The sequence below is a fragment of the Amblyomma americanum genome, chromosome 1 (genome assembly GCF_052857255.1).
Source record: "Amblyomma americanum isolate KBUSLIRL-KWMA chromosome 1, ASM5285725v1, whole genome shotgun sequence".
In the NCBI taxonomy this organism is placed as follows: domain Eukaryota; kingdom Metazoa; phylum Arthropoda; class Arachnida; order Ixodida; family Ixodidae; genus Amblyomma; species Amblyomma americanum.
In genome coordinates, this window is record NC_135497.1 from 144,808,865 (window position 1) to 144,835,411 (window position 26,547).

Genomic DNA, 26,547 nt, shown 5'->3' on the forward strand with positions numbered 1-26,547 from the left:
ACAAGATGTAAAAACGTGTACATTGTGGCTTATTGAACAGTCAGTAATGCACATTGAGATGCTTCTGAACTGTATCACATTGTATTCAATATGGTATGCATTATTACTTGCTTTTATACATTGTACTGGCACCTTTCTTTGGGCAACTGAAAGAACCTTAGAAGTATTAATGTGAATGAATTTGACATTGTTTTGCATCATTAATGATATTTCGTTGTATGTTTCACTGCAGAAAAAAATGTAAGGTAGAATATTTATGTGATCACTTATCACAGTGTGGAAAGCACTATGGATGAATGCTTTATGAGACAAAATTTCTTATTTATGTTTCTCCCTTATTTATATTTCAATCTGCAGAAGTGCAGAGGGAGTGGATGGGTGAATATGCCAGAATCCAGACACCGATCCTTGTGGTCCAAGACAGTGTGCTGTGGTTGGCCAAAATCCGTGATGCTACTGTTCTTGTTCATTATGACATACCTACGTCATCCAAGACAAGCTTTGGGTTTCGTTACTCATGCTTGGCTAGCTATATGCAGTCATTCAGAGCCAAGGTAAGTTTTTCAAGCTCTTCCTTTAATATTTTTTGCAGATACTTGTCTTTACATAGGTGTGGCAGGTGAAATTTAATGCAAGCTATACCTGTGTTGAGATATCCTCATCTTATACAGTAAAAGCTTGCCAATTCGAACTGACGCCCAAGTCCTAGCACAGCCCTGTCCATTTCAGTGGGGGGAAAACTCCTGATAATTCCAATATGTCAGTATCCACAATGGTTGACTCAAACTAGGAGCCCCTGCCTAACGCCGCTCCTCGCAGACACAAGTCGGCCCATAGCGAGTGCCAACGCACTGCAAATTTTCTAGAGATGCAAAACAATGAAAAGAGGAAGAGAAGAAGATCAAACTTTAATGATTTAAATTAAGAGAGGAGGTAAAACCTTAATGATTAAAATCAGGGCAAAGTTTCTTGTGAGTGGGGTCCTCATTCCAGGGCTCCACTGGCTTGTGCGGTCAGACGGACCTGTTTTATGAGGGCTCTTTGGTCCTCAGTGTGATTGCTGGTCAGCATCTCCTCCCACCGCTCATATGACATGTACTGTGTCTGTAAGTGGTTCGGTTTTGCGCCGCATCACCACGAAATGTGGAAGAGTGTTGGGCGGGCCCTGCACCATAGGCGTGTGTCAGGGTATAAAGTTGGGTTTATAAGGTGACGTTTGTGGAGATAAAGGAAAGTGTTTTGACACCTGAAGATAGCATCCTGGGTGTCTAATTTTTTGTGAGGAGGAAGGTATTTTTGACGCTGGAACTCTAAGCGCATACAAAGCAGTATTTGTATACCCTTGTTACGTGGGCACTTTCATGTGCTGCTTATTTTAGTGCCTGTTCAGCTTTCCAACCTATGAACTGGATGGCACAGATGCACTTACATAGCATATTTTATGAAACTTGTTACAACCTCTGGCTCACATGATCATGCCATGTGCAGAAAATTTATTAATAAAGTAAGCTTGAATTTTGTTTTATCTAATTTTAAACATTTATTCCATACATTGTCATTGCACTGCAATTTCTGCGCAAAATTAGTGGTTTTCACGTGCCAGAGCTAAACATCACACAGAGCCAAGACAATCATGTAGAGGTGTGTTTGGCTTCATCGCTTGGCCATATTTTTCTGATGCTGCTTTGGGTGCTTGCATGTTCACTCTTAGGCGAGTGCAGTGGAATGTCTATGGTACGAACTCAGTTAGTACGGAACTCAGTTGATACTAATTCCACCAAATGCAGGCAAGCACTGATGTTTATTTGGATCTCAAACAACTTAGGCAATAATATTCTACATTGTAAGCGGTGTTTTGCTCTCGATTAGGCCAGTATTTTGCTCACAGGAATTTTTTAAAATCCGACACATAAAAACGTAAGTCTCTGTATGGGCGCGAAGCTATGAAAACTGGAACACCTCGTTACATTTAAATTCTTTACATCGATGTTTAGCTGTATTTGCTATCTTTTTTATACCTCTTTTTACTGTAATGAGGGTTGTGTAATAGTGCCGGATTGGATGTCGAGTAGCTTTTGTTTTGGGGTAGGTGGGACTGCAGTCAGCTTTGTAAAATTGGGACCCTTCGTTTTCAGGTTTTATTTTTTTTCCAGAATTCGGGGGTGCGAAAATTCGGGTGGTAAAAATCGGGTGATATGTTTCAAGCTCAAATGCTGGTGGAAATTTGGGTTATTCTGAAGAAGTTTCCATGGTTTGGGTTTTTTTTAGGTCATTTTTTGCAGTACAAGACAATTTAACCCATACATGTCTAGCGTCCTCCATGTGGGACATTGCTTTTTTGCGCAGTAACTCAAAGTTTATTGTATAAAAGCTTGCATCTACTAGGATAGGTGCAAAAGCGCCTGAACTTTTCCTGTGCAAGGGTTGTATTGTGTGTGTTGAGGGTTGTGCATTGTGTGCGTTCAAAAGATCCGCCAGTCTTCTCCGGGCGGCATTTTTGAAATTCAACCCCATTGACTACATTGTAATTCTGCAAGAAAAACAAATCATTTTTGCGCGTTGTCATAAGGAAACCACCGCACGGGTTATTATGAAAGGTTATTTTAAAGTCGACGTCAAATAGTATTTGAAGCTTTACCATATGTAAAAGGTAGTGAATTTTCCTAGTATCCTAAAGTGTAGGATGGCTCAAAAACCAGCTTTCTATGTAGGAGACTAATTTTGGCGTGTTCCACAGAGGGCGCCACATCTTGAGATTAAGGCGGATTAATCCGGAAGTCATTGGTGATGTATGGTTTTTCATCGGTCCCCACCTGCAAGACATTCCTGGCACTGGTGCTCATATCTGATTTCACCAAACCTTTGCCCCACCTGTGAGGCATGTGCGGCGCTAGCACTGATACGCATCTCCGTGTGCCGTCTTGCTTGCTCCAGACACCCGAATTTGCCCTCCGGCAACACCGGAGAAGTGCTGCTTAGTGGTTAGTCCTTTAGGCGAAACTGCGTTTTGAATTATTAAGGTTTAAAATGCATTGACATATAGCAGGCCAACCAATATCTTGAACTTTGTTTCAGATAACCAAAAGTTTGAATTGTTGAGTGTACTGCATGTTATTGTTAGATTAAGCATTCGCAAGAATGTGCTTTGCTTCTAGAGGTTGCTATTGTTTTTTGTTTTGCCATTTGCAGCATTAAAGGGGTCATGACACCATTTTTGAGACTCAAGCTGTTTATTGCATGTTGTTCACTGTGCATCTCAGAACAATTGGGCAACATGTGAGCTCATTTTGTGCAGTGAGTAATTTAATTTAATTGATAAAACTTCTCCTGAACCTTGTGGAAGTCGTGCGACACTGGCGTGCTCACAACCCATGACGACATAAGCCAACGGTCACTGAGCTTAGGGGAATGGGTTGTACATTGTTCGGGCTACTGGCGCAGAGGGGTGAAGGGGATAGTTGTAGAGCCGGTGCATGTTTTGGTGCTGAGCAGCCCAATTCTTACGACAGGGGAACAAAGGCAGCAAAGCCCTGGGTCCTCTTTTCTGTCTAGCTTCTGCCTGGTCTCACCAACTTCACCACAATGTGCCACGGCCAAACTCGAGTAGGCACTCGCTATGCTCGCTATGCAGCAGACGGCAGTACTGTCGGGTCATGATGTCACTTAGGCTGCTTCAGTATGGCCAGCGCTGCCAGGGCACGGGTTTAGTGGCAGTAACTTCCATTTGCAATTTCTAGCTCAAATGCGCGCATAGAGCCATACTTCTTTTTTAAGTATACATAATTATGTTGTGGCGAGTAGCTGCAATGTAAAACCATGATTTGTTGGTAGGCCATGTCATGGCCCCTTTATGTTATTCATGAAATTGATTTCTTGTTTTCTTTGTTCCTAGGATAACATTTCTCTTCCGTCAGGAGGACCAGTTGCCCATATGATAGTGTCAAGCAACGAAAGGAACGCTTCTGTACGGCTTGTGGAGTTCCTCACAAAGTGTGGCAGCAGTGTTCCTGGTGAACTGATGGAGCTAGCTGCCCAAGAAGAGGCTGTGAGTTGGAATATTTGACAACGCACATATTGAAAAAGCTGAAGGTTTTTGGTGCTTTCATATTTTTCTTCATGTACTTCGTTCACTCGTTTGGATAAAAAGGCACTATTTTTTTGTAGTTTCCATACACCTCTGTTTTGTTAACCATGTTGCAGTTATTCAGAAGTCTTAATCGACTACTATTTTGATAGCCGGTCTGAAGTTATTGATATAACAACATAGTCGCGACTTTGTGAAGTCTTTGGGGTTGCAAAGTTGTAGCGTGTGAAATCGAAGAAATAAGTCAAATGGACGAATAATTTATTCTGTAATGATGAAGTGTGTTTCTTTAAAACAATGTAGATGAGGGATGTAAGAAAAGGACAGCATTCATCAGTACACATGTAATGTCCTCTTTGTGCATCCCACTTTAGGACTAGTTTTCTGATCATAAATTTAACATTTTATTTTTTTTAAGTTTGGCTACTTGAACTGTGCAAAATAAATCCTGACAACTGGAAAATGTATTTTTGTGGCCAATCTGACTTTAAATGGCTGAAAATATTTCACAGCTGTTCATGCCTCAGTAATCTTGCTTGGAGCAGAGTGCAACCACAAGTTGGCATCTGCCTGTTCAACATGCACATGTAGACAAAAAGAAAACTAAGAAATATTCTCTCAAGTAGCTTGGGGATTGGGTGTGGACCAGATTGAGCATAGTTGGTGTATAAATTGTTAACATGCATTCATATAAGCAGATACATGCACATCTGTGTTTAAGCATGTCCTGGCCTGTGTGCTCGTCCTGTGTCTACCTTTCTTGTCCGTCGTTTTATTGCTGTTTTTTCATCATGAAGCCATACCAACTCGCCCAACTCATCATTTCACTAAGCCAGTTGTATGTGTGCTTGCATGTATGTTTGTGCGTGTGTGTGTGCATGTATGTGTGTGTGTGGGTGTGTTTCCTGAAAACCGACTTGTACACTGGCAGCAATCCCTGGGTATGGGTATAGAGTAAAATCTCTAAATCATTATATGGATGAATTTAAAATCGGATAATTTGCTAAATTTTGCCAGTCCCATAATTGGGAATGTAATTTCCTTTGGTTAATTAGAGCCAGCAGCTTGCACCAGCTCATGTAGACAGTGACAGCACTCCAGCTGAGTACCCTCCACAGAGATAAGCTGGCTAATATGCCTGTCACACGGCCAGTTTCAAAGGCCATTAATTTGAGAGCCTTCAAAATTCTCAATCGGAATTGAACTCGAAAGAGTTCTGTCGCTGCCGTGGGGCAAATCTCGATGGCCATTGAAATGGTTCTGGCTTACGCCAAGCTTGTGTGGTGCCACAATCATTACTTTCCATTTTGCGCAAATAACAAAAATATTTTATAAATCGATAGTCACAGGAGGTATTTAGTTGTCATTAAAGGCCAGTTGCGTTGTCTTGAAAGACACTGCCTTTTGTAGGATTTGCTATCGTAGTTTTGTACCGCCCTGGCACAGCTGATACCGCTGGCGTTTGTTCTGCGATGGAGAGTATAAAATTAATGCGCTTTAAACCAGACTGATACAATTTTAAAATTATTGTACAGACTGCTTGCATTAAGGTTTAGGAGAATGTTCATACTTTTGTCCCTTGTATGTATCATGTACGAAAGTGCGCTTGGCACCGCTCGAAGCAACGCTAGCAACCTTAGGTAGCGCCGAAATTTCGATAGAGTTCTGTGCTGCTCCGTTTAGCTCGATAGGCTATTGACTCGATGGCCATTAAAACTGCCCGTGTAGCAGCGCTCGATCACCTTTGAGTCAATAGTCAATTGGTTCGAGGGCCTTCGAAATGCCCGTGTGACAGGGGTATAAAGGTGTCTCTGCAATTCAGCAACATCTGGTGCAGTCAGACTCCATAGGTTGATACCTCCAGTTTCATGGATGGCAAACGACATGCCTCTGCAGATATCGAAACTAGCCTCACTGAATTTCGGGTGACTGGCAATGACACGGCGTCCCCACTGAACCCCTGTAGGAGGTGTTAATTGTTAAACTTCAAGTGCAGATTTTTTTTAGTGCTGTGGTAGTGGCTTGAGAGTGCTGAACGGGGTTGAACATTTTGCACTTGTGTTTTTCATTACACATTGTTCTCAGACAATTTGAAGACGCACTTAATTAGAATATTTTGTGATCTATGAAGCGAGTTATGAATTAATGAGTTTATACAGCATTTATCTCATGCACACATAGACCATGGTCACAGAATTTTCCAGTGGGAACAAATAAGTCATTATTGGCCACGAGGGTACAAGTACACACATAGTAATAAAATAGAGATGCTGATATAATGGATGCAATAATTTCCTCGGAACAGTAACCTTGTAGGGCATTCCACCATACTACTGCTGCCATTTTCATGTGCTGGCTCTATACCTCACTTGCTTGACACACTATGGCCACCAAGTTCTCACTTGGAGCCTTAGAGCCACAGTGGCTCTAATATATTCAGCGCTACTACCACCAAATTGGTGTATCAAAAGGGTTACCTTTCTCTCAGCTGCTTTTTCATACTCAGCAATTCCTGAAAAGTGGTGCCAGTCGGCCCCCCAACTTCAGAAAACGAGGGGGGAAGGGGGGGGGGGGGGGGTAGAAGCTCTGAGCCAACACGTATCAGAGCAGCAGCCGAGCAGTCAGAAACTCCTTGCCATAGGTGGCGGCGCACATGCGTTACCGAGCGCGGATTCGACACATTGATGCGCCGACAGAGTTAATCCTAGTATTACAGTCGTGGTCACGATTGATTTGGATAAATACAGTGCATTCTGAAAAAACACCAATTTCAAAAGTACAATTTTACTAAAACAAATTTTCTTGAAAAAAAAATGCGAATTTTGCCCTGTGTTGTACTGTGGTGCTTGCAAGCAATAAATTCGTTTCTTTTGAGCCTGTGTCATACTAAAATATCAAAATATCGGTTAATTTGAAAGCTTTTTTTAGCAAACTCCAATTGATGCTTTGTATTCATGACAGTTTATTTCTAAAGGATTTTTATGGTTTAGATTTCGCAAAACCTGCCTTATGAAACCTTGAGTAAAGGGTTATCAGCTAGCGGCCCTCATGCCAACAGGTCGTGCTATGAGCCATGTCACGAACAAGTCTACACTAGTGTGCAATATTGTGCTCCCCTTGCTACAGCTCTGTGCTTCACACAATTCAAGCTGATGCTTGCCACACAAGGTGAAGACAGTCTGTTTACCAAGGAAATAGTGGCCAGGCAGTCTAGGAGAGTATGCATGTGTGAAAGAGCAAATAGCCCAAATAGCTCAAAAAAAGAGCAAATAGCACAATCAACATCGCAAGTTAAGAAGATCCCTTTAAGCTTAAATTTCATTTTGTTTGATCACGTTTTCGATCTCTCCTGCAGTTCTAATTAATGAGGTTCCACTGTACACATTATACGGCAGCTTGGATATTGGTGGTGAGTGCGAAGGTCCGAAAAATTGAGCGGTCAGTTGCGATGCGTCCGAAATTTCAGGCATTGTTATACATTGGCTCTATGGGCCATGTCACAGTGCCACGAAGAAGTCATAATAGTCAAGCATGTCCGAAAAATAAAGCGTCCGAATTTTCGGTTGTCGACTGTACTACATTTCCCGGCTGGTATGTTTATTCTGCAGTCCCATGAAAAACATCACAGTGGAGTTGTGCTCTGTTGTTGAAGCCTAATTATCAGATCAACATCGATCAAAACTTTAGTATTTCTTCCTTCAGCTTTGGTAGGTAGACAGTCAGTGTTATGATTGTTATACTATTTTAAATGTTTATTGAGAGCCACACTTTTCCTCTTTCATTGAGGTTTCTTGATTGTGTATGTCAAGAACATGAAATCAGGAGACAAGTTTGCATTGCAATTTCGTGTTCCTGTAATGCCCTTTTGGAGTTCAATTGGAGGACGCTCTCAGAGAGGCAGTTGTGGGCTCTTGTATCTTGACAAATTTGCCACCCATGTGACAGTAGTAATACTGCTGTCACATGGCCATATTTAGTGTCACATTCAATGAGTCACCCTTTTCTTTAAAGATGAGCGGCATGCCGTTTCGTTCAGCAGATTATATTGACACTCACTATAGAACGCACCTGCCTTGAAGCAGGTTTGGCAAGCTTGCTCAGCATGGCTTCAGCCCACTCATGCTTTCCATGGCCACAGCCTCAATGCCTGCACTTTGGAAACTAAAACAAGAGCACTGGTGTATTATAGAACATACTAAGTTTTGCTTCTAAAAAATAGTTTTCAGTTTACATAAACACACTAAGCTTAGCAAGTATACTCCATTGTATTGCTTGGCAGGTGTGTTTCATTCCTGCCTTGGCTTTCAATACACTAGAACCTCTTTGATACATTTTTTTTTTAGATATGGGGGAAAATTATATATTATCTGGGAAAATATGCGATTCCTAATTTTGAAAAATATAACTGTTGAATGAAGAACAGAGGCATTTATTGACAGTTTGACTTGAAAATGTCAGTTAGCATCTTTTATCACCGGGTCTGAACAGCTTTTTTTTATAGTGTTCAAAGAATTCAGTCTGCATTTGCGTTGTTCATTGTTGGCGGTAACGCATTACAAGTAACGGCGTTACCGGTAACGCATTACTTTTTTCGGTAACTAAGTAACGTACTCGTTACCATTTGGGACCTGTAACGGGTAACATACGTTAACATTTTTCAGTAACGTGAGGTGTCACATTACTAGTTACTTTTTGTTCCAGTTGTCACCCACTCCGTTCCCTTTTTCTAAAAAAAAAACAAAACAAACAAACAGGTGCTGACGACGGTCGTTGTTGCGGCTCGCATGCATGCCAGAAAACACTTGCCCTTCACGACGTACAAAAGACACAATAGCCATAAAGCACGAAACACGTGCACGAACACGCATTCACACACTCGCCTTCGCCTACCTCCCCTTCCCAAAAAACTCACACACACAATTCTCTAAAGAGTGGAAGCATGCCGAGCATTCTGGAGCATCACATTTTTCAGAATTAGTTCAGCGATGTTTTCTTTGTGAAGTTAGAATTGATGATGAAGTGCCATTTTGTGTTTAATGCCACATTCAGAAGATGGCTTCATCATGTGCCTGCCACACAGTTAGAATCCAACACATGTAACTCTACAAGCAACTTTAGGCCACTATAACGTTGCTAAGCTCCAGCACATTTGTGCAAAATATCGCGTAAAATGGTTGTTTGGGCTAGAAGCTTTATGTGAAATATGGGCTTTATAAAATTGTTATCTTGAGTTCTTGCAGCGAAAATGCACTAATTAAAATTTATAGCCATGAAGTGACGCCAAAGCAACGTGCGGTACTTTTTTTCAGTAACGGTAACGCGTTACTTTTCTTTATGAGTAACGTAGGGCGGTAACGCGTTCCTTTTTTCTTAGCGTAATGAGTAACGTATTTAGTTACTTTTTTTCGGTAAGGCCTACAACTCTGGCGTTGTCCTTTAGAGCAGAAGAAGCGCTGCAGCATATTGATGATATATTGATAAAAGTAGCTGGAATCTCTTCCTCATTGTTTTCGAATGCTTTGCCCCCTCGTAGCAATGCAATGTAGAAAGCTGCTGGGGCGGTCGACTGTCGCAGCGTTCTTGCTCGTCGTGCTGTGTACCCCAGACTCTGCCGGCTCGTATGTAAGCACGTTGTCATAGCGCCCAATTGCTTCGCTCCCTCCAGCTCTTCATGTCGTGTGTTGCCAGGTTCCGCCTGCTCATATATTTGCGTGTAAGCTAATCGGCTAAATTGTTCGCTAAGCATATTATAGGACCAGAATTTGTTGAAATTTTAAACATAGCGGTCGGGAAATCATGGTATCCGAGAGCATATTGACCGGAAAAAATAGTACAATTCTATGGGATGTTCTCATTATGATTTTTAGCATGTGAACTGGACAAAGTTATGATTTGGGATCATGTCAATGAGGTTTTTAAGGTCTTATAATATCATATTATTTTCTCAGAAATGGCCCTGTTAGTAATGAAAAAATATTCCTTGTTAACTCTTTTGCTACCACAAAAAAAAAGGACCGATTTTGAGAATTTTAAAGTAATTATTTTTTCAAGAAATGGTAAATACACTGCACTTAGAAAGAAATGCCAGAGTTATGTGTGCAAAACTTTTCGAAAATTTATTGGCTAATTATGCTGGCAACACAAAAAGAGGCAAAACAAAAATAAGCCGCTGCACTGAGCCAGAAATTGAGTATAGAAAAATTGTACAAAACATTTCACATGTTCTTTCATTCTTGCGATTTTCAGCTGCGTACATAATACACTGCATTTTACATGGCCTTTCAAGTTAGGCAATATGGCTGCTGAGAAAGCAGTCGTGTGAGGACATGAAGTGGAGGTGGATGTGGGACGTGTTGCACATTTCATTTGTTCTGAGTTTTTTTTTATAGCAGAGCTTGCAGTTCCTCCTTTTCTCTGTTTTTTTTTTCCACTGGGTAGCGAATGGGTTTTATAGGTGAAAGGGGGGTATGGCCTTCCATGACATCATCATAATCAAAATTTGCTGTTGCATTTAGTAAAATATCTTGGTAGAATGTTGTGAAGACTTTCGCAGTTAAAACTCAATCTAACGAAACCCGATTTTACGAAGTTCCCAATGCAACTAACAAATTTTGATTCCCCGGCAAGTACCCATAGATGTCAATGTCAACTAAAAAAAAGGTTATTTCACACTTTGCCCACAATATCTCACAGCTTGTTGGCAGCATGGCAGCAGTAATATCTAGGTGTCCGAGTCACGGCCCTGGTTTTGTTTTGACGGGGCTGCAAGCTGTGCCGCTTCTCAGAACTACGGACTCCGCAGTCGGCGGCGCTTCCCACCTTGGCTTCGAATCCGTTTTGTGAAATGGCACTTTCATGCGCAAGTTATTCACGCTGCCTTCGCGGAATTTTCATACACTTAGCGTGGGTTATCGGTAAATATGACGCCGCTACATTAGTTTTAGATTTCAAAGAGCGGAAAAACATCTTCCTTGATTTTACTAACTTCCCGATTTATCGAAATAATTCGTAGCTGCTGTTCACTTTGTTAAATCGTGCTATAACTGTAAAACCACTCTCATCATTTGATAATCAAGCGCACTGCATAAAATACATTGTGAACGGTAAAACGAAACACGTGCGAGCATGCACTGTTATCCCTGGCCTCTGAAATGAAGTCTCACGACCAGAATTGAAATTTGCTCATTCCACATGGTTGTTTAACTCACCACTGCTGCTCTATAAAAAGGAAAGACAGCGTAAGGACCGACAAAAGTTCTCAGTGTAGCCTTTTGACTTTGTGGAGCACGCGGCGAAACAGACTCCATGATCATTGACCGGCGGACTGCGTTTGGTCAAAGTTTTATTTTTCATGTCGTCTCCTCTAGTTAGAAAGTTAAAAAACAAAACTCAAACCAAGGAGATGATGTTGTAGAAACAAACTAGATTACCGCAGCTTGTCCAGGAGCACAGGCTTGAATTTTTGGAGGCAGGTTCAAAACGTCATATTTGACGGTCTATGTATGACGCGAAAGCGAAAGAGGTAAAAATAATGCATGCTGTTAAAAAACCAGCTGTCATTGAGATCACTACTTCATCAGATGAAGTGCATTCGCTGCACTTGATTGCTAAATTAATTGCGCGACAGCCATATATGAGTTCATATGTTCACTTGCCAAAACCAAAAGAATGTTTGACAGACAGTAATGATGTGGAAACATTTAAATAGCAGCATCTAAATATATATTCGTAGGCATTGTCGGTCTAGTGCTAAACTTACTCATTACCACCGAATTAGCAGTTATGCATGAAAAATAGCACAACGTTGCACTATGCGGATGCCAATGTTTTTTTGTTTTTTTTCCTTATCTAGGTTCTGGTAATGACAGTGCTGCATGTATGAGTACTGGGGCTGGTTGGCGTTTAATCTTAAAACTGAAATAGCAATTTCGTTCTGTGGTGGTCGTGTTTATTTTCTCTTCCCTACTCTCTCTCTACAATTTAGCACTGTTTTGGTTCTGAGATGTCTAAGCAGCTTTCAATATTGTTACAGTGCAGTTGTAAAAAAGGGGAGCATAAATAAATGCCATGTCTGATGCTGAATTCAGGTGCATGTGGCAGCCAAATTTGAAGTATACTGTAAATTACCACATATAAGTCAACAGTCTTTTAGTGCGAAAGACTATTCTGATGGGCAGACCCCGAGTAAGTTCTTGCAGTATTTGTATGCTTGCGATGTAAGTGTGTGTGAAGTGAAATTAAATAAAATTAAATCATCTAAATATCCGCAACTGGGATTTGAACCTGCATCTGTGCGAACAGATCAGCTTCGCTGGCCACTACGTGAGAGCACTAGGCTATCACCAGAGCCGAACACGCCTCGTATGTAAACTGCAACACACTCTCGCACTGTGCATTGTGCATCGTCTTCTTCAACAATTTATACTACAATCAAACTAATATTGGCACTTTGAGCTATTTGGCTTCAGTGACAGAGAGATGTGTGCTGCATGCGTTGGCGTGGACAGCGTTGTGGCAGAAACATGACACTAGAGCAATACGTGTTGGCATTGAGAATATTGCTGCAGAAACGCAGCACTGCAGCGTGCGCCGCCAGCATACATTGGATAAAATGGCATTGATGATGAAAAGGTTGAAGACTCGCATAGCTGGCTCCCTGGGGTCAGTGGACACCTCAGTCGTGCTTCCAGGTATGTGGCGATGGTGCCCACTTACAAAAAAAATGTGCTTTCACACTTCATGCTTAGCGTGCTACTCTGCCAGGCATTTTTTTTAAATGGGCAACCAAAGTGGGAAAGGGGTTGACCAAAATGCAAAGCCAACTTATTTGTGGAGGCTGATTAATATTGGCTGAGCCGTGGGGTAGTATGCGCCCATACCTGCACGTGCTCCTGTCAGAGTGCATGGAGCTCCACATGCCTAAAATGAAAATCATTCATTAGTATGCAGATCGGTTCAACTTGTATTTGGAGTTATTTTTCTTTGTGTGCGTGTGCGCGTGTGTGTGTGTGTGTGTGTGTGTGTGTGTGTGTGTGTGTGTGTGTGTGTGTGGTGTGTGTGTGTGTGTGGTGTGTGTGTGTGTGTGTGTGTGTGTGTGTGTGTTCGTGCATGTGCGTGTGTACGTGCTTGTGTGTGTGTGTGCGCGCTGCGCGCGTGTGTGTGGGGGGGGGGGGGGGGGTGATTGATATGCAGCAATATACGATGCCATAGTAGTAGCTCTACTTATACGAATAAGCTTTTGTGCAGTGGTGCAAATGCATGAAGCATTACATGAAGAAGGTGAAAATGTGGCTCAGGTTTTTATGCAGATTATTTTTGTTTGCACTCAATCATTTTAAACCAGGCTGACCTTTCATCCAGTATGCTCAAATTGGCCAGAACAAATCTTCAGCCTGCTTCTCAGGGCTATACAATATTCAAACTTCATGCAGTGATTCTGACCAACTGTAGAAAGTATTGCAGGGACATCAATTCGAAATATTGTAGTCAAATTTATGCATCTGAGCATAGCATGCTGTTACTTGCTGTTGGCAGGTGCCTGCCTGTTTTTGTTTTTGCATTTTTGTAATTAGTGGCTTAGCTGGTATATTGTTATTAGCAAACACCTTTAGGATTCCATTTTTTTCGGTCAGAAATGTTCACTTTATTGTATTGTGATGATCAGGCAACATTATTAACTGTTTTCACTGAAAAATAAATTTTTCTGCTTAATTTCCTAGTTCTGTTGTCATGGTGTACCTTGCAAGCTAGTTTTGCTGCCAGGGTTGTGAAAATTTGAAACATGTGGCAGTTCATGGTTCTACTACTAACCTTTTGCTATGGATCCTGTCATTTGCAATAAAATGTGTATTGTGAAAAATGCATAAATAGTAGTAGGAAGAAAGGTTAAAAAGGAACAGCCTGCCTTGAAGGATATTATGCTTGACTTCTGTGATATTTCATGTGTGCTTGAAAAGAAATGTCAAGTAGTAAATATCTGGATATATATACTCTAATATGAGCACTCGCCATATAAATACACTAGTTGTTACATATTTCATTATGTTTGCTGTTTTGGAACTAAGGGGATATAGTGATTAATCAGGTTTTCTGCAGCTTGCAAAGCCACTGACTTGACCACATTATGATTACAGAAAAAGTCAAGCTAATGCTGAGGTAGCATTGTGTCCAAATCTCAAGGCCTTTGGCCACTGCGAACAACCAGCAGGGGAAAAGAGCTGCTCTTACAGACATCGGATACTGCCTGCAGCAGATCATTCACCAGTCTGGTCTGACTTGCCATCTGAAGGCAACGTTCAAATAGTAGTTACCAGAGTGGGTAAGCGCTTCGTGCTTCTATGCCTGGATACTGCAGCAGTGGGATACGCCTTCTGGATCAACTACTGGTGAGAAAAGCCTCTGCACAGATGTTATCTGTGCAAAATTGTAGTGGCTAATGTGAGTCTTTAGGAGGGGATTCACTGTGTTAAACATTATGTTGGAAACAAACAAAATGAGCTGGTCGTGGTGATAGATGTAGTGCAGCCATTTTTGTTTTCATTGTCCTAATGCAACATGAAGGGCAGCATGGATTAGAGACTAAAGCGTAGTTAATGATATCCTAGTGGAGATTAAAGGGAAGAAATTGACTTTTGCAAGGTATGTAATGCAGAGAAAATATGTCTGAGTGTCTGTTGCAGCAACCACAGTGGGAAGGGAAACAGCCCACGGATGGAGAGGGTCAGGTGGAAAGACGAGGTCAGGAAATATTTTTGTAGCGATAGCTACATTACGGTAGCATTTCAAGCCTGCAGCGTGGCGGCGCTGCCCTGTGGCTGCACTGCCACGCTGTCACGTGGTTGGTCACGTGGTACAGAGCATCTGCCGGCGCCATGGCTGATCACATGGTTCCACTCGGGCCAGCTGTAGCTATCGCGTCACTCCAGGTTTAACCAGAGCTAAACCACCGGCAATTTTTTGGTGGAGTGGCCACAACTGTGCAGTGCAGGACTAATTAGAAGTCAGTGAGCTTTGTCCTCGTTGGAAATAGCATAGCTGATGGTTGGTGTCAGCACTGTTCAGTTTTCATTCAGTGTGGCAGTTGCAGTTTTTACTGGCATAGTTTTTCTTTTTGCTACATTTATTTTTAGAAAGTTATTAAAATTTAGTTGTAAGCATGCTTGAAATTAGATGCCGGCCTGTTCTCATTCGTATGTTGTAGGCACACCCCTCCAGTACATGTATAGTCGATGGCAGATGTTTCAGACTCTCTAGGGACCGTGAAAACATCCAAGAAGTCAAATTTCACCAAAAAGTAACCTGTATAGGCCGGTCAAAGGCTTACAGTATTGCTAAATAAATAAAAAATAAATAACTTGTGTCAATATGCCGGAGGAAAGGGTCTTTAGTTTTGTGCACATTCTGAAGCTCTTCATGACTAACAAATCTCGCCCCGTGCGTCGTGTACACAAACGACGGTCGGTGACTGCTTTCACGAGTTTGCCCTATGATGGCTGTGCTGCGTTCGACATGACGCCGATGAACACACGAATTGGGCAAAGTCTAGACGCAAAAGCGAACCTGCTGCTGTGGGAACTGCACTGCATCCACAGTCCAAAGGGCCTGGAACGAGAAGATGAAGGTTGGTGAAACTATAAGAACCGACAAACAGCCGAAGGAAGCGTTCCATCAACATTGGCCAGTAGTGAGTGCTAGTTAGTTTTGTGTTTACAAAAGGCAGACAGGTTATGTTGTCCATTGCCAAGGCAGTCTTGAGTGAAGCACAGTTAACCTGCATATAAGACTGCTGCATGAAAGCCATGCTGAGTAGCAGCCTCTGTAGAAGCAGTTTGTTTACTGGTTTGTTTACTTAGTGTGCATATGCCTTAGCCTCAGAAAAAGCTTTAAAAAACTGTTTCAAGGCAGCATTACTAGGGTAGGGCTTCTATTACTTACGTTCACTTCTCTCTGGCATCTGGTGTGCTATGGCCGTAATAAATAGTCAGCCCTGTAATTTGCTAGTCATCATCGGCCTATGTTCACTGCAGGACAAAGGCTTCTCCCATATCTCTCCAATTGACTCAGTTCTGTGCCATCTATGGCCACCTTATTCCCACAGATTTCCTAATCACATCCACAACCTTTGCTAATAATAATTTGCAAATATACAGTAGAATCTCGACAATACGAATCTCGCGGGTCATTGGTGGAACTGTTGCGCCAGTTGTGCCAAAATGCAGCAGTTGGCAAATTGTGCTACATGCTGCTACAAAATAAGGTTTGCACTTCTGCACCACACCTGTGCCAAAACGTTATCGAAAAACTTCAACAAGAATGAAACTGAAGCCAGTGAATGAGATGTTGGCTACGCACTCTTCAGCAACAGTGTTACAGTAGGTATGGGTAAGGAGATATACGAAATTTCTAATCGTTTCTGAATGGAATTTGCTATTTCATTGGAGTTGTATTGCTTGATTTCTGTTAAAATAATGAGCAAATATCCAAAAATCATGGGATTTTCCTGCTATCCTGAACTCGTGGCCAAAGTTGTGGCATTTCGAAACATTGCTCACTAGCTTGATGTGTGTGATCTCGCTGTTGTCACGTAAATGAAGCTGGGCTTACCTCCTGTGGTCGATTGCCAGAACATGGAAAAAGTGCATGCTCGATAATGGTAGGCCTTGCATGGAAGAAAAACCACGCTTGTGGATCGGAAAACAACAGTGCAGGGTCACGACATTCGTGCCACAACACAGCCGAAAGTTAGCCATGAACACACTAACAAAAAATGTGAACATGCACCAGTGCTCCTATACCATTTTTGGTGTCTACAACCTGTGGCGCATACGGAAAGAGCTGACACAGGACAACGGGGTGGGCGAAGCTGCACCACACATGCTCTCCAGCGGTGTATTCGTGGCAACAACTTTCACTTTGCACAATTTTCATCCGTGATCCTATTGACTGTATGGATAATAAAAAGCGGAAGTCGGAAACAAAGCCTTTAGAACCAGCCTGTGCAAGTGCATCTCATAGGGCACTGCCCATGTTCCCTCTTTCGCGGTATAATTTCGTTTTCTGCCATTCTGTACTATGCACTTGCCCCACTGCGCTGATAGAACTGCATTAGCAGCAGCAATAAAATTCATGCCGCTGTGTGCTAATATACAGATCATCATTTGTGAAATTTTCTGAAAGTTGGTGAAATTGAAGCTGTCCGGTGCTTTTGTTTGAAAGCATGCTTTGAATGCCTTTGGATATGATCGGTACTCTTGTGTACGATTTAATGTACCAAGAAAATTTTCATGCAGAACTTTGACCAACTGCCACAGCTAAAATGAAATCATTAAAGCATTGTGATGTGCTGAAAAGGTGATATTGCTGTTGAAATCATTTTGCTAATTATTATTCAAATGCGACGCCTGTAAGTCAATTGCAGGGATGAATGTAGCAGAACTAATATGTGAGCACTGAGAGCTGTGCCTTGTCTAGAAGGCCGCATTTAGGCAGAATTCATCTGTCGGTGCTGCTCGCAGGTGTTTGCTTATTTGATTTTTTTCTTTAAGAAAAACTACTATATGACAGTTTTGGGGTTTAGTTTTTTTTTTTTTTTTTGTATTGTGATCACGGATTATTTGAACTTGGTGGCTCAAAATGCTGAAATTTTGCTACGAAACAATTTTTTTCTGCTACAAAACCTGAAATTTCAGCTACAGATTGCAATTTCTTCTGCTATAAAATCTGCTACAAGAAGCATGTTATTAGTTGCACCATTGCACGGGGGCTTGGAAACTAATTGGATCATCCAAGAACGAATTAAATCCGCAAGTGGAAGCATGGGGAACACATTCGCGCAGATCTGTTTATGGCTGACATGATTTATTTATGGCTGCGCACCACTGCTCACTGTGCATTCTGTATAACTGCCTATCATTGTGTCTATGGTTGTCAGCCACATGCCATTGCTCGGTGCTCGCAGGCGTGGTCATGGCTTCAGCATTTGTCTCATCCATATTGGCATGAAAGCATGTTCACAACTTTCGAAATTCGGTCCATTGTGCACAGTGCAGTTTGGCCAGGGACTTTTAAAAATTTGTATCGTGCTGAAATCGTTGAGATTCTATTGTGTGTCTGTTCAAATCCTTTTCATACCATTTAGGAGGATGGCTTAGCTAAGCCTATTGAAATGTTACATAAGTGCATATGGTTATCAATTTTTGTTCTGTCAGTGACCAACCTAGAAGTGGAACTTCAGGAAGCCATGCTGTCATTGAATGAACACCTGTCACATTCAGAAAATTGTGCTCGTCTTAAAGAGGAAGCCGTGCCCATCATTGGCCAAGTGTATGCCTTGGAGGTCAGCGTTAAGCGCTTCGAAAGAGTCTTGGTGAGAATTTTACTTTGTATTATAAATCTCTTATTGGCAGGTTTCCTCATAGTTGTGTGCTTTGTTCCCAGGTGACTTCACTTGTGCCGGGGGAATTAGCACCACCTTATGCGACTGTGAGCCACATTGACTATGGGGGCGAGTCAACTGTGGCTACAGTTCGATTGATTGAGCTGCCACAAAGGCTCGCGCAGCTGCGGCCATTTGCTGTGGAAGTCTACTGCTGCAGAATCCAGCCCCAGGATCGTGACATCAGTTGGACTTACCAAGCAGACCTCTTGACATACAACCATTACTCAAGGAAAGAACTTTTTGGCAAGGTAATAACATGCCTTTTTTGCTCATAGTATACACTTGAGCTAACTGCAACTATACAACGGCTGCAATCATAACATCCTTTCTTATTACGAACAAAGGTGGTGCTGCCTTCAAAATATGTCTTGGGGCAATGGCTCTGCATTTCACACAACAAACAACCATGGCTGCACCACACCACTCTGTTACAGCAAACGAGGAGACATCAAAAAATGCGCACTCCCCACCAGCGCGAAGATTCGAGTGTGTCTCTCAGCTCCCATGAACCCCCCCTTCCCCGAAAGTGTGCGCCCTCCCAAAAATGAGCAGTAAAAAAGGCAAGATTCAAGCAGCGGTTAACCATTAATCAGTACAGGCAGTTGGGCAAGGTTATGAACGTCATGATGAAAAGTGTGAAGGGAAGATGAGGGACAGACGGAAACACAAGAACAGGCACTAACTCTCAACACAAGGTCAGCCTGTCCTTGCTTTTCTGTCCAGCTGTCATCTTCTCTTCGCACTCCTTTTCAGTAACCACCAGCTAAGCCCGTGCGCCGAGCTACAAGGTCATTTGCTACTACAAGGTCATTTGCTACTTTGGTGCAGGCTGTTTTGTGTGCACTTGATGTAGCCTTTGCATTTATAGTGGCTGTTGCTTTCTACATGCAATAAGTTCCTTCTAATCGGCAGTGTTAATTTTTTCCTCTCATTAATCACTTTTATAACATTTCACTTTTTTTTTTAAAAGAACATGATGTGCTGTGTACGAGTTGTGTTTCTTTGTGGCTGCATAAGTGTAAGGCAGTTTATTCGGGTCTATAGTGACAACCATGGTGTTAGAATACACTATGGTGGCACCTGTGGTCACCGTCCATTGTGGAACAATGCCTTTAACGATCTCCCCAACTACAATCAATCTGATATGCCAAACCTTGATATAGTATTGAATTGTTACATGAAACAGTCAGAACATCCCCTTGGAAATTTCATGCCAAAGAGTAGCGCTGTTGTTCGCATTTATCAAACTTCCATTCACCAGAATATGTCGAGGGTAGGCAGATAGATAACAACTGTTTCTAAGAGAATGGCGTCCACAGCCCAGGTCACCATCCTCTCTTGAGTGGGGCCTTCTGAGCTGCGCAACAGTAGCTCCCACTGCTGGGTTGTGGTGATTGTGTCGTATAGTGTGGCTGCTTGTAAGCACAATTTGCATGTTCGAGTGTATCTATCTGCTGGTATTCTGGAGAGTAGAAGCAGGTGCGGGTAGGTGTTTGTCTATAGCCGTTGCCACGTGTTCACTTGAGCTTTGGTCAGTGACTTTTGTGTGAGTGGATAGAGGGTCTGAGACAGTTGGAATGCTGATGTAATTTCTTGGTAAGTTTGGCCATATGTCAATTAGTGCTTCTCCTAATGGCGATCCCGTGATCACTTTTCGCACGTGGAGGTGTGGGTCAGCTGCATGGCTTTGGCCACCTGCTTGCAGTGGTAACACTAAAACAATTTGACAAGGTGAACGTGGGCAGTGCTTGAGGGTAACCTTCGGTTTCTCATACTCATTTTCTACACAATTCCGCTGTCATGTGGTGAAGCCAATTAACTGACCGAAGCCTGCACGGTCTTCCCGTGCTGTGCTTATCTGTTGAAGGTGCAGTAGAAACCAATTGTACTAAAATTTTAATGAGATGATTTTATGTACAGTATACTAGTAACAGAATTGTAACTCTTATGATAGGTCGTGCCTTGTTTTAAAACCATCTGCTGCAGCTTCATTGTGAAGCAGGCAGGCCTAGCTACACCTACAGGGAGGTGCGCTGCCAATACGCCGGCTGGCGGCACATCACCTCTAGTGTGGGTGCAGTGTATTCTTGCTTCTAGGACACAGATATTTTTCTGTATCGAACTGTTTTGCAACCCCTTTTCAGTTGAATATATCTTTGATCGACTGCAATATATTTGAATAGAAAGCATAGGCGCTTATCAATGATAAAGTGCATGTGACCTCGTCATTCAGGTCACATCGCCTGAATTGCCCAATCACGAGGCAGTGATTGACTCGTGAGTGGGGCAGCGGTTTGGTCCAAGAGCCTTTTCCCAAGAATCTCACCCCGGAAGAGCCGAGTACCAGAAAATCAGCGGGTAACCAGCATCACTGGCGATCGAACCGAGCACCTCCCGAATGTGAGGTGGATGCTCTACCGTAAGGCCACCCGCTTCAGTTTTTTGTGACCTCGTGATTCAGGTCATATGCAATGCGAAAATATAAGCTACAGCTGTATCTTTAAAAGTCGGACGTGGCATATGTCTCCTGACTGGTATTTGCGTGGAAATGCATTACTCGACATTGCAACATCCCCGTAGGGGGCCGTCTGCAGCTTGTAGGCGTTGGTGAGTGGGGACACCATGGGTTCCCGAGCATCCGCAGGAACATCCCCGCAGGGGGATGATGGTGAACAGTGCATCACCACGGACCCGAGCACCCGTGCTTCGCTGTGTGTGGCATCCCCGTGTCCAGGGAAAAGGTGATCCTGGTGGTTGAGCCAATGCCGAGCGTTTGGACCTTTAAGGCCCCTCGGTGGAGGCAACACACCACTTTGGCCCCAGTTTCCTGTAGACGGCACCTCCGGCCTGACCCGACCGGGAGAAATCGGCCGACACCTTTCCCTATCCACCATGCTTTCCTATCTTTTTTCTCACAACTGTTCTGTCTCCTACTCACTTCTTGCTTCTTCCTTTCTTCCTGGCTGCGAGGGTTAACCTTGTGTGGCCAACCACCCTGAGTTGCATCATATTTGGTTATAGTTGGGGTGAACAGCTGGCGTGGACAGGACTTGCTTGCAAGTACCTGCCCTGTCCTCTCGTTGGTGTCCATGGTGGGTGGCTGGCACCGTAGCCGAAAAACACACTTGTTGCATGGCTAACCTTCTCTCAGCAACTGGTCACCCTCTCAAGAGAGTGCGGACTGAAGTAACTCAACAATTCCTTCAGAAAAGGAAGCAAAGTTTTCCGATATTTCATGTCATACATAGTCAACAAACAGACACATCAGCTAGAATAATCTCCCCATTCATTGTCGAAAAATGCCTGATGAGTGCCTTGGGGTTAGGCTACAAGGTAACAAAAATGGCCAGTGGAGACCTCTTGCTCGAACTCCGAGATAATATCCAAAACTCAAAACTCTCTAGCATTATGTCTATGGATGACATAACTGTCTCCATCACTGACCATCGATCCCTCAACACAGTCCATGGTGTACTTTCAGAGAATGATTTCCTCCAACTCACTGAACAAGAAATCAAAGAAGAGCTTGCTGAACAAAACGTCGTTGATGTCCACAGTATCAAAAAGAAATGAGGGCAAAGAGATCCCAACAAAGCACATAGTCTTGACATTTGCACATAGTACTGTCCCAGACTCAGTTGAAGGGGGTTATCTGAAAATTAATGTGAGACCCTACATTTCTAACCCTCGACGATGCTTTAACTGCAAGAGGTTCGGCCACGGTTCACAGAGTTGCCATGGTTGCAAAACTTGTGCAAAATGTGCTTCAAAAGATCACTCTTCTGCGCAAACTGTGAAGGAGACCATGCTGCATATTCCAGGGCATGTCCGTCCTGGAAGAAAGAAAAAAATAATCACACTCAAAACTACTGAAAACATTTATTTCAAAAAAGCAAGAAGGCAATGCACACAAACAAGCACATTCTCCTTCACAGCAGAAACAGGGTGTCTGCCAACCGGGAAAACCTCAACCGGGAATTCTCAGGGAATTTAAATAATCTGGAAAAACTCAAGGAAAACTCAGGGGATTTGTGCCTATGTCAGGGAAAATTAGCTGCAGTTCTACATAAAAGGAACTAAAGTCGCGATAATGCTGCCTCGTGTAAACAATGCGGATTGGCATTGCACGGATTGTCCAGTGCGGCGTTACGCCCCCTCTCCTCAGCGGACCGCTGGCCTCCAACGTTGTGCTGTTAAGTGGAGCATCCCAGCAAGGCGGCAAAAAGCTTTGCGGCGCCAGCGGCACTTCCAATTTCGAAGCGTACTACGTCGAAAGTGGACACTTTCCCGCGCTTCCCCGGCACTGTGGCCGACGGCAGAGCGCGCGTTTCCTACGGTTCGCAGGTGCAGTGTTCGACGGCCAGCAGCCTCCCCATGTTTTCCTGTGTTTCCGAGTGGACAGTTCCAACAAGGCGGCAGAAAACGTTGTGTGAGAACTTGTGATGGTCCCAAATGAACTCCTTCCTGCACATCTCCTTGATGGAAGCGTCCCGTTTCTGCCGTGGGGGTGCACGCACGCGATGCAGGCGGCGCAACTTTGGGAGAAAGGGAAATAGTTTTGCGCCTTTTCGTAATCTGCCAACACTAGCGAAGCAACGAATTCTGTCAGCACTTAGCTGCGCCATTTTGAACCAACTTAATTTTATTGACTGCTGTGGTGCCGCAGGGAAGCTGTGTGCGACATGTCAATGACGGCCTTCAAGTGCACTTCCGTCCAGGACTGGACGAATGCGAAACATTGCAAGTTTGCAGCCTGGATTAGGCCTGACGAAAGTAACCCGAATGCAGCGTACTATGCACTGTGCAGAAAGCAGATTTCACTTAGCAACATGGAAAGAAGAGCAGTGACAAGTCACGCTGAAAGTAAGAAGCACCAACTGGCCATTATCTTAGCCAGGACAACCTCTGTAGCCTCATTTTTGACACTGCCGACCACCGTTGTGAGCAATGCCGGGCCAGTGCCGTCAGTTCCTGCACACCCTTCAAGTGCTTCAACTGCTGCGACGGTCGTCCAATCCGATCATACAGCAAAGGATATCTTTCAGCGTGACTTAGAGGGCATAAATGCTGAAATGATGTGGTGCCTCAGTGCTGTTATGACGCACTCATCACTCCGTGCTGCCGCGGCATCGTCTTCTCTGTTCCCTTTGATGTTCCCATCAGCAGCTATAGCCAAGAAAATGCAGCTTGGCAAAGACAAGGTAAGATATACTATTGTCTATGGCCTCTCACCTTTCTTCAAGGAGAACTTCATGTCGGAAGTAAGCCAAGCCTCCCACTTCGTCGTGGAGTTTGACGAATCGTTAAACGAAGTTGCACAAAAAGAGCGAATGGACTTGTTGGTTCGCTTTTGGTTGGATGCTGAGCAGAGCGTGAAAGCACAACTTGACGTCGTGCTTTTTGGGGCGCATGCGGGCGGAAGAATTGGTGTCTGCTTTTAAAGCTTTCACAGATGGACTGTCCCGAACAAAAATTCTTCAGATCTCGGTGGATGGGCCAAATGTAAATATAAAATTTCGCCGCGAGATCAAACAAGAACTTTGTGAATCCAGCGATAGCCGTCGTATTCTCGAAGTTGATCGCTGTGGCCTTCATGTTTTGAAGGGTGCTTTCAAAATCGGACACAAGGCAACAGGTTGGCACCTTGTGGAATTTCTTCGTGCTTTGTACAGCTTACTCAAATGTGTACCTGCCCGACGCGCTGAATACGCACGCATAACCGGAAGCAACATTTACCCTATGAAGTTTTTCACTTCATACCTCTTTCACTTCTACAGAGAATCACACTTGTGACGCTAAAGCTCAGGTCCCACACTATTGTGGTTACTATCAGTAGATAGATATATCTCACATTTGAAAATATTTGTTTCCGCATGCATCTTCCTTTTAGTTAGTATTTGAAAATGTTCAATTCAATTCGCAGTTTGTCTTAGCATTTTTTCGAAGATATTTGATTTGTTATGCATTTTGCTAATCTCTCCTTTTTTTTTTAAATGAAATAAACACTACTCCTTACTATTCAAATAGGATTAAATCGTTTTTATTTTTTAACATGCTTACTGGAGAGTGATACCATCAGGTGGCTTTGTGTCAGCTTGTTTTCGCATAAAACAAAGTACTATGTCACTCAGGGAATTTTACAAATGCACTCAGGGAAAACCTGGAAAACTCGAGGAATTTGGAAACGTCAACTTGGTAGACACCCGGAAAAACAAACTTCGCCGATGTGGTGCGTGGGCGCGGCACACCAACAGGCTTCGGCACCTGCCCAGGCCACTCACAGTGAGCCTGTGGCTGGGCCATCCGCGCCCCCAGGTGGAGTAGGTAACACTACCCCGCCAACCAAAAAAGAGGCCTCGCAGACCCCCGGGTTCATGGCCCCCAAGACCTCCTCGCACAGGTCGAGGTCCAACTCTAACATCCACGTGCCCTCTGCACGGTCTTCCAGCGCCTCTGCAGAGGCGATGGACACGACCCAAGGCAGCCCCGTGCCATCCACGTCGGGTGGTCTGCGGAGCTCTCTGGATCGGTCAAAAAAAGACAGGCCCCAAATCAAGGGGCCATAAATAACTTGATCTAGTTTTTAACTACATACAAAAACAAAATTAAGATGTCTTTCATAATTCAATGGAACTGTAGAGGACATCTGAATAACTACAGTGACATAAAAGATATCCTAGGAGCACATGCTCCTGTTGCGTTATGTCTACAAGAGACAAATATAGGTCCTAAAAACAATAATTTTCTTAAGAATTATTATGTTTTTCGACGCGACTGAGAACAGGCGAGCAGGCTGTCGGGAGGTGTGGCCATTATAGTGAAAAATGGTGTCCCGGCTAGTGAGCGTAAACTAAAAACAAGACTTGAAGCTGTAGCAGCCGCTCTGCTTGCACATAAAACTATTACAGTGTGCTCTGTATATATTGAGCCACAGCTGAAAATAACACTCCCTGACTTAGAGGGTCTTTTAAAGCAGCTACCAGAGCCATATCTGGTAGTTGGCGGCTTTAATGCACATTCTCGTTCTTGGGGAAGTAAGAAAACAGACACTAGAGGGCAGCTCATCGAGGATTTTATTCTATCCACTAATGTCTTTTTGCTGAACTCAGGTAAACCCACATACTGTTCCCCATCCTTGGGGGATGAGTGGATGAGTGTTTTATATTTGTCTTTTAGTTCACCATCTGTTTTTAGTGATTTTAACTGGAGTGTTTTATACAATCCATATGGAAGCGATCATCTCCCTGTTATAATAGGTCTGTCAACCTCACCAACAGTTATTCCAACAAAACTATGGCGTTGGAAACTACATTTAGCTGATTGGGCATTGTTTACAAAAAAAGCCAGTTTACAGGATATAATTTTAGAAAAACACTGCATGAATGAGAGTTGTGTTCCTTTTACCCCTTTCTCTTCTTTGATGTCAACCCGAAAGGGAAAGGTAGAAGTTGTTGGATGCCGACGTCTTGAGGTTCTAGACTTGCTCAGTCACATTACTCGAGGAACTTCAGGAAGTAAACTGTTTAATCACATATAAAATAGTTAAGACAGAATGGAAGGTACAACAAGGAGAACAACTATGTACATACTGATTGATCCGCAGAGTGACCCGACGAAATCAGCCCCCGGTCCCACCAAAACGTCTTCTTTTAATCCCTAAGTCCCCGCCCACAGTGGGGACGCCAGCCAATTAGGTCAAAACACAAGCACTCATCCAATCAAGGACCGGGGAAAAGAAAACGCATTTAATAAAACACATTGAAAAGGAGACAGAGGAGAGTAAAACACGCCCAATCAAGGATTGGGGAGAGGGGAAAGTCATTGTCACGGATACTAACAGTAATTCCCCTCTCAGATCACTCCATCCTCCCCCGCGGGGCGGCAATTTTACTCGCTCAAAGAGCATGTGAGGACAACACAGGTTGTCGAAAGCTGTCTCCGAGGGGCCACTTAAGGCGCCACCGCTCCCCATTTCTTCTTGACGCCCCCACGTGCACAGGAAGTGCCTGGCAGTCATATGGAGCTG

General features: G+C 43.3%; 1 protein-coding gene across 1 annotated transcript in view; it reads left to right on the top strand.

Moving 5' to 3' along the window:
* Positions 1-26,547, top strand: part of LOC144114147 (putative ATP-dependent RNA helicase TDRD12) — a 169,337-nt gene that overhangs the window by 94,880 nt on the left and 47,910 nt on the right. Inside the window, 7 exon segments of the mRNA XM_077647669.1 lie at positions 358-554; positions 3,893-4,045; positions 7,978-7,987; positions 14,229-14,401; positions 14,403-14,469; positions 18,292-18,449; positions 18,521-18,769. Of these exon segments, the coding sequence (XP_077503795.1) occupies positions 358-554; positions 3,893-4,045; positions 7,978-7,987; positions 14,229-14,401; positions 14,403-14,469; positions 18,292-18,449; positions 18,521-18,769 (1,007 nt within the window).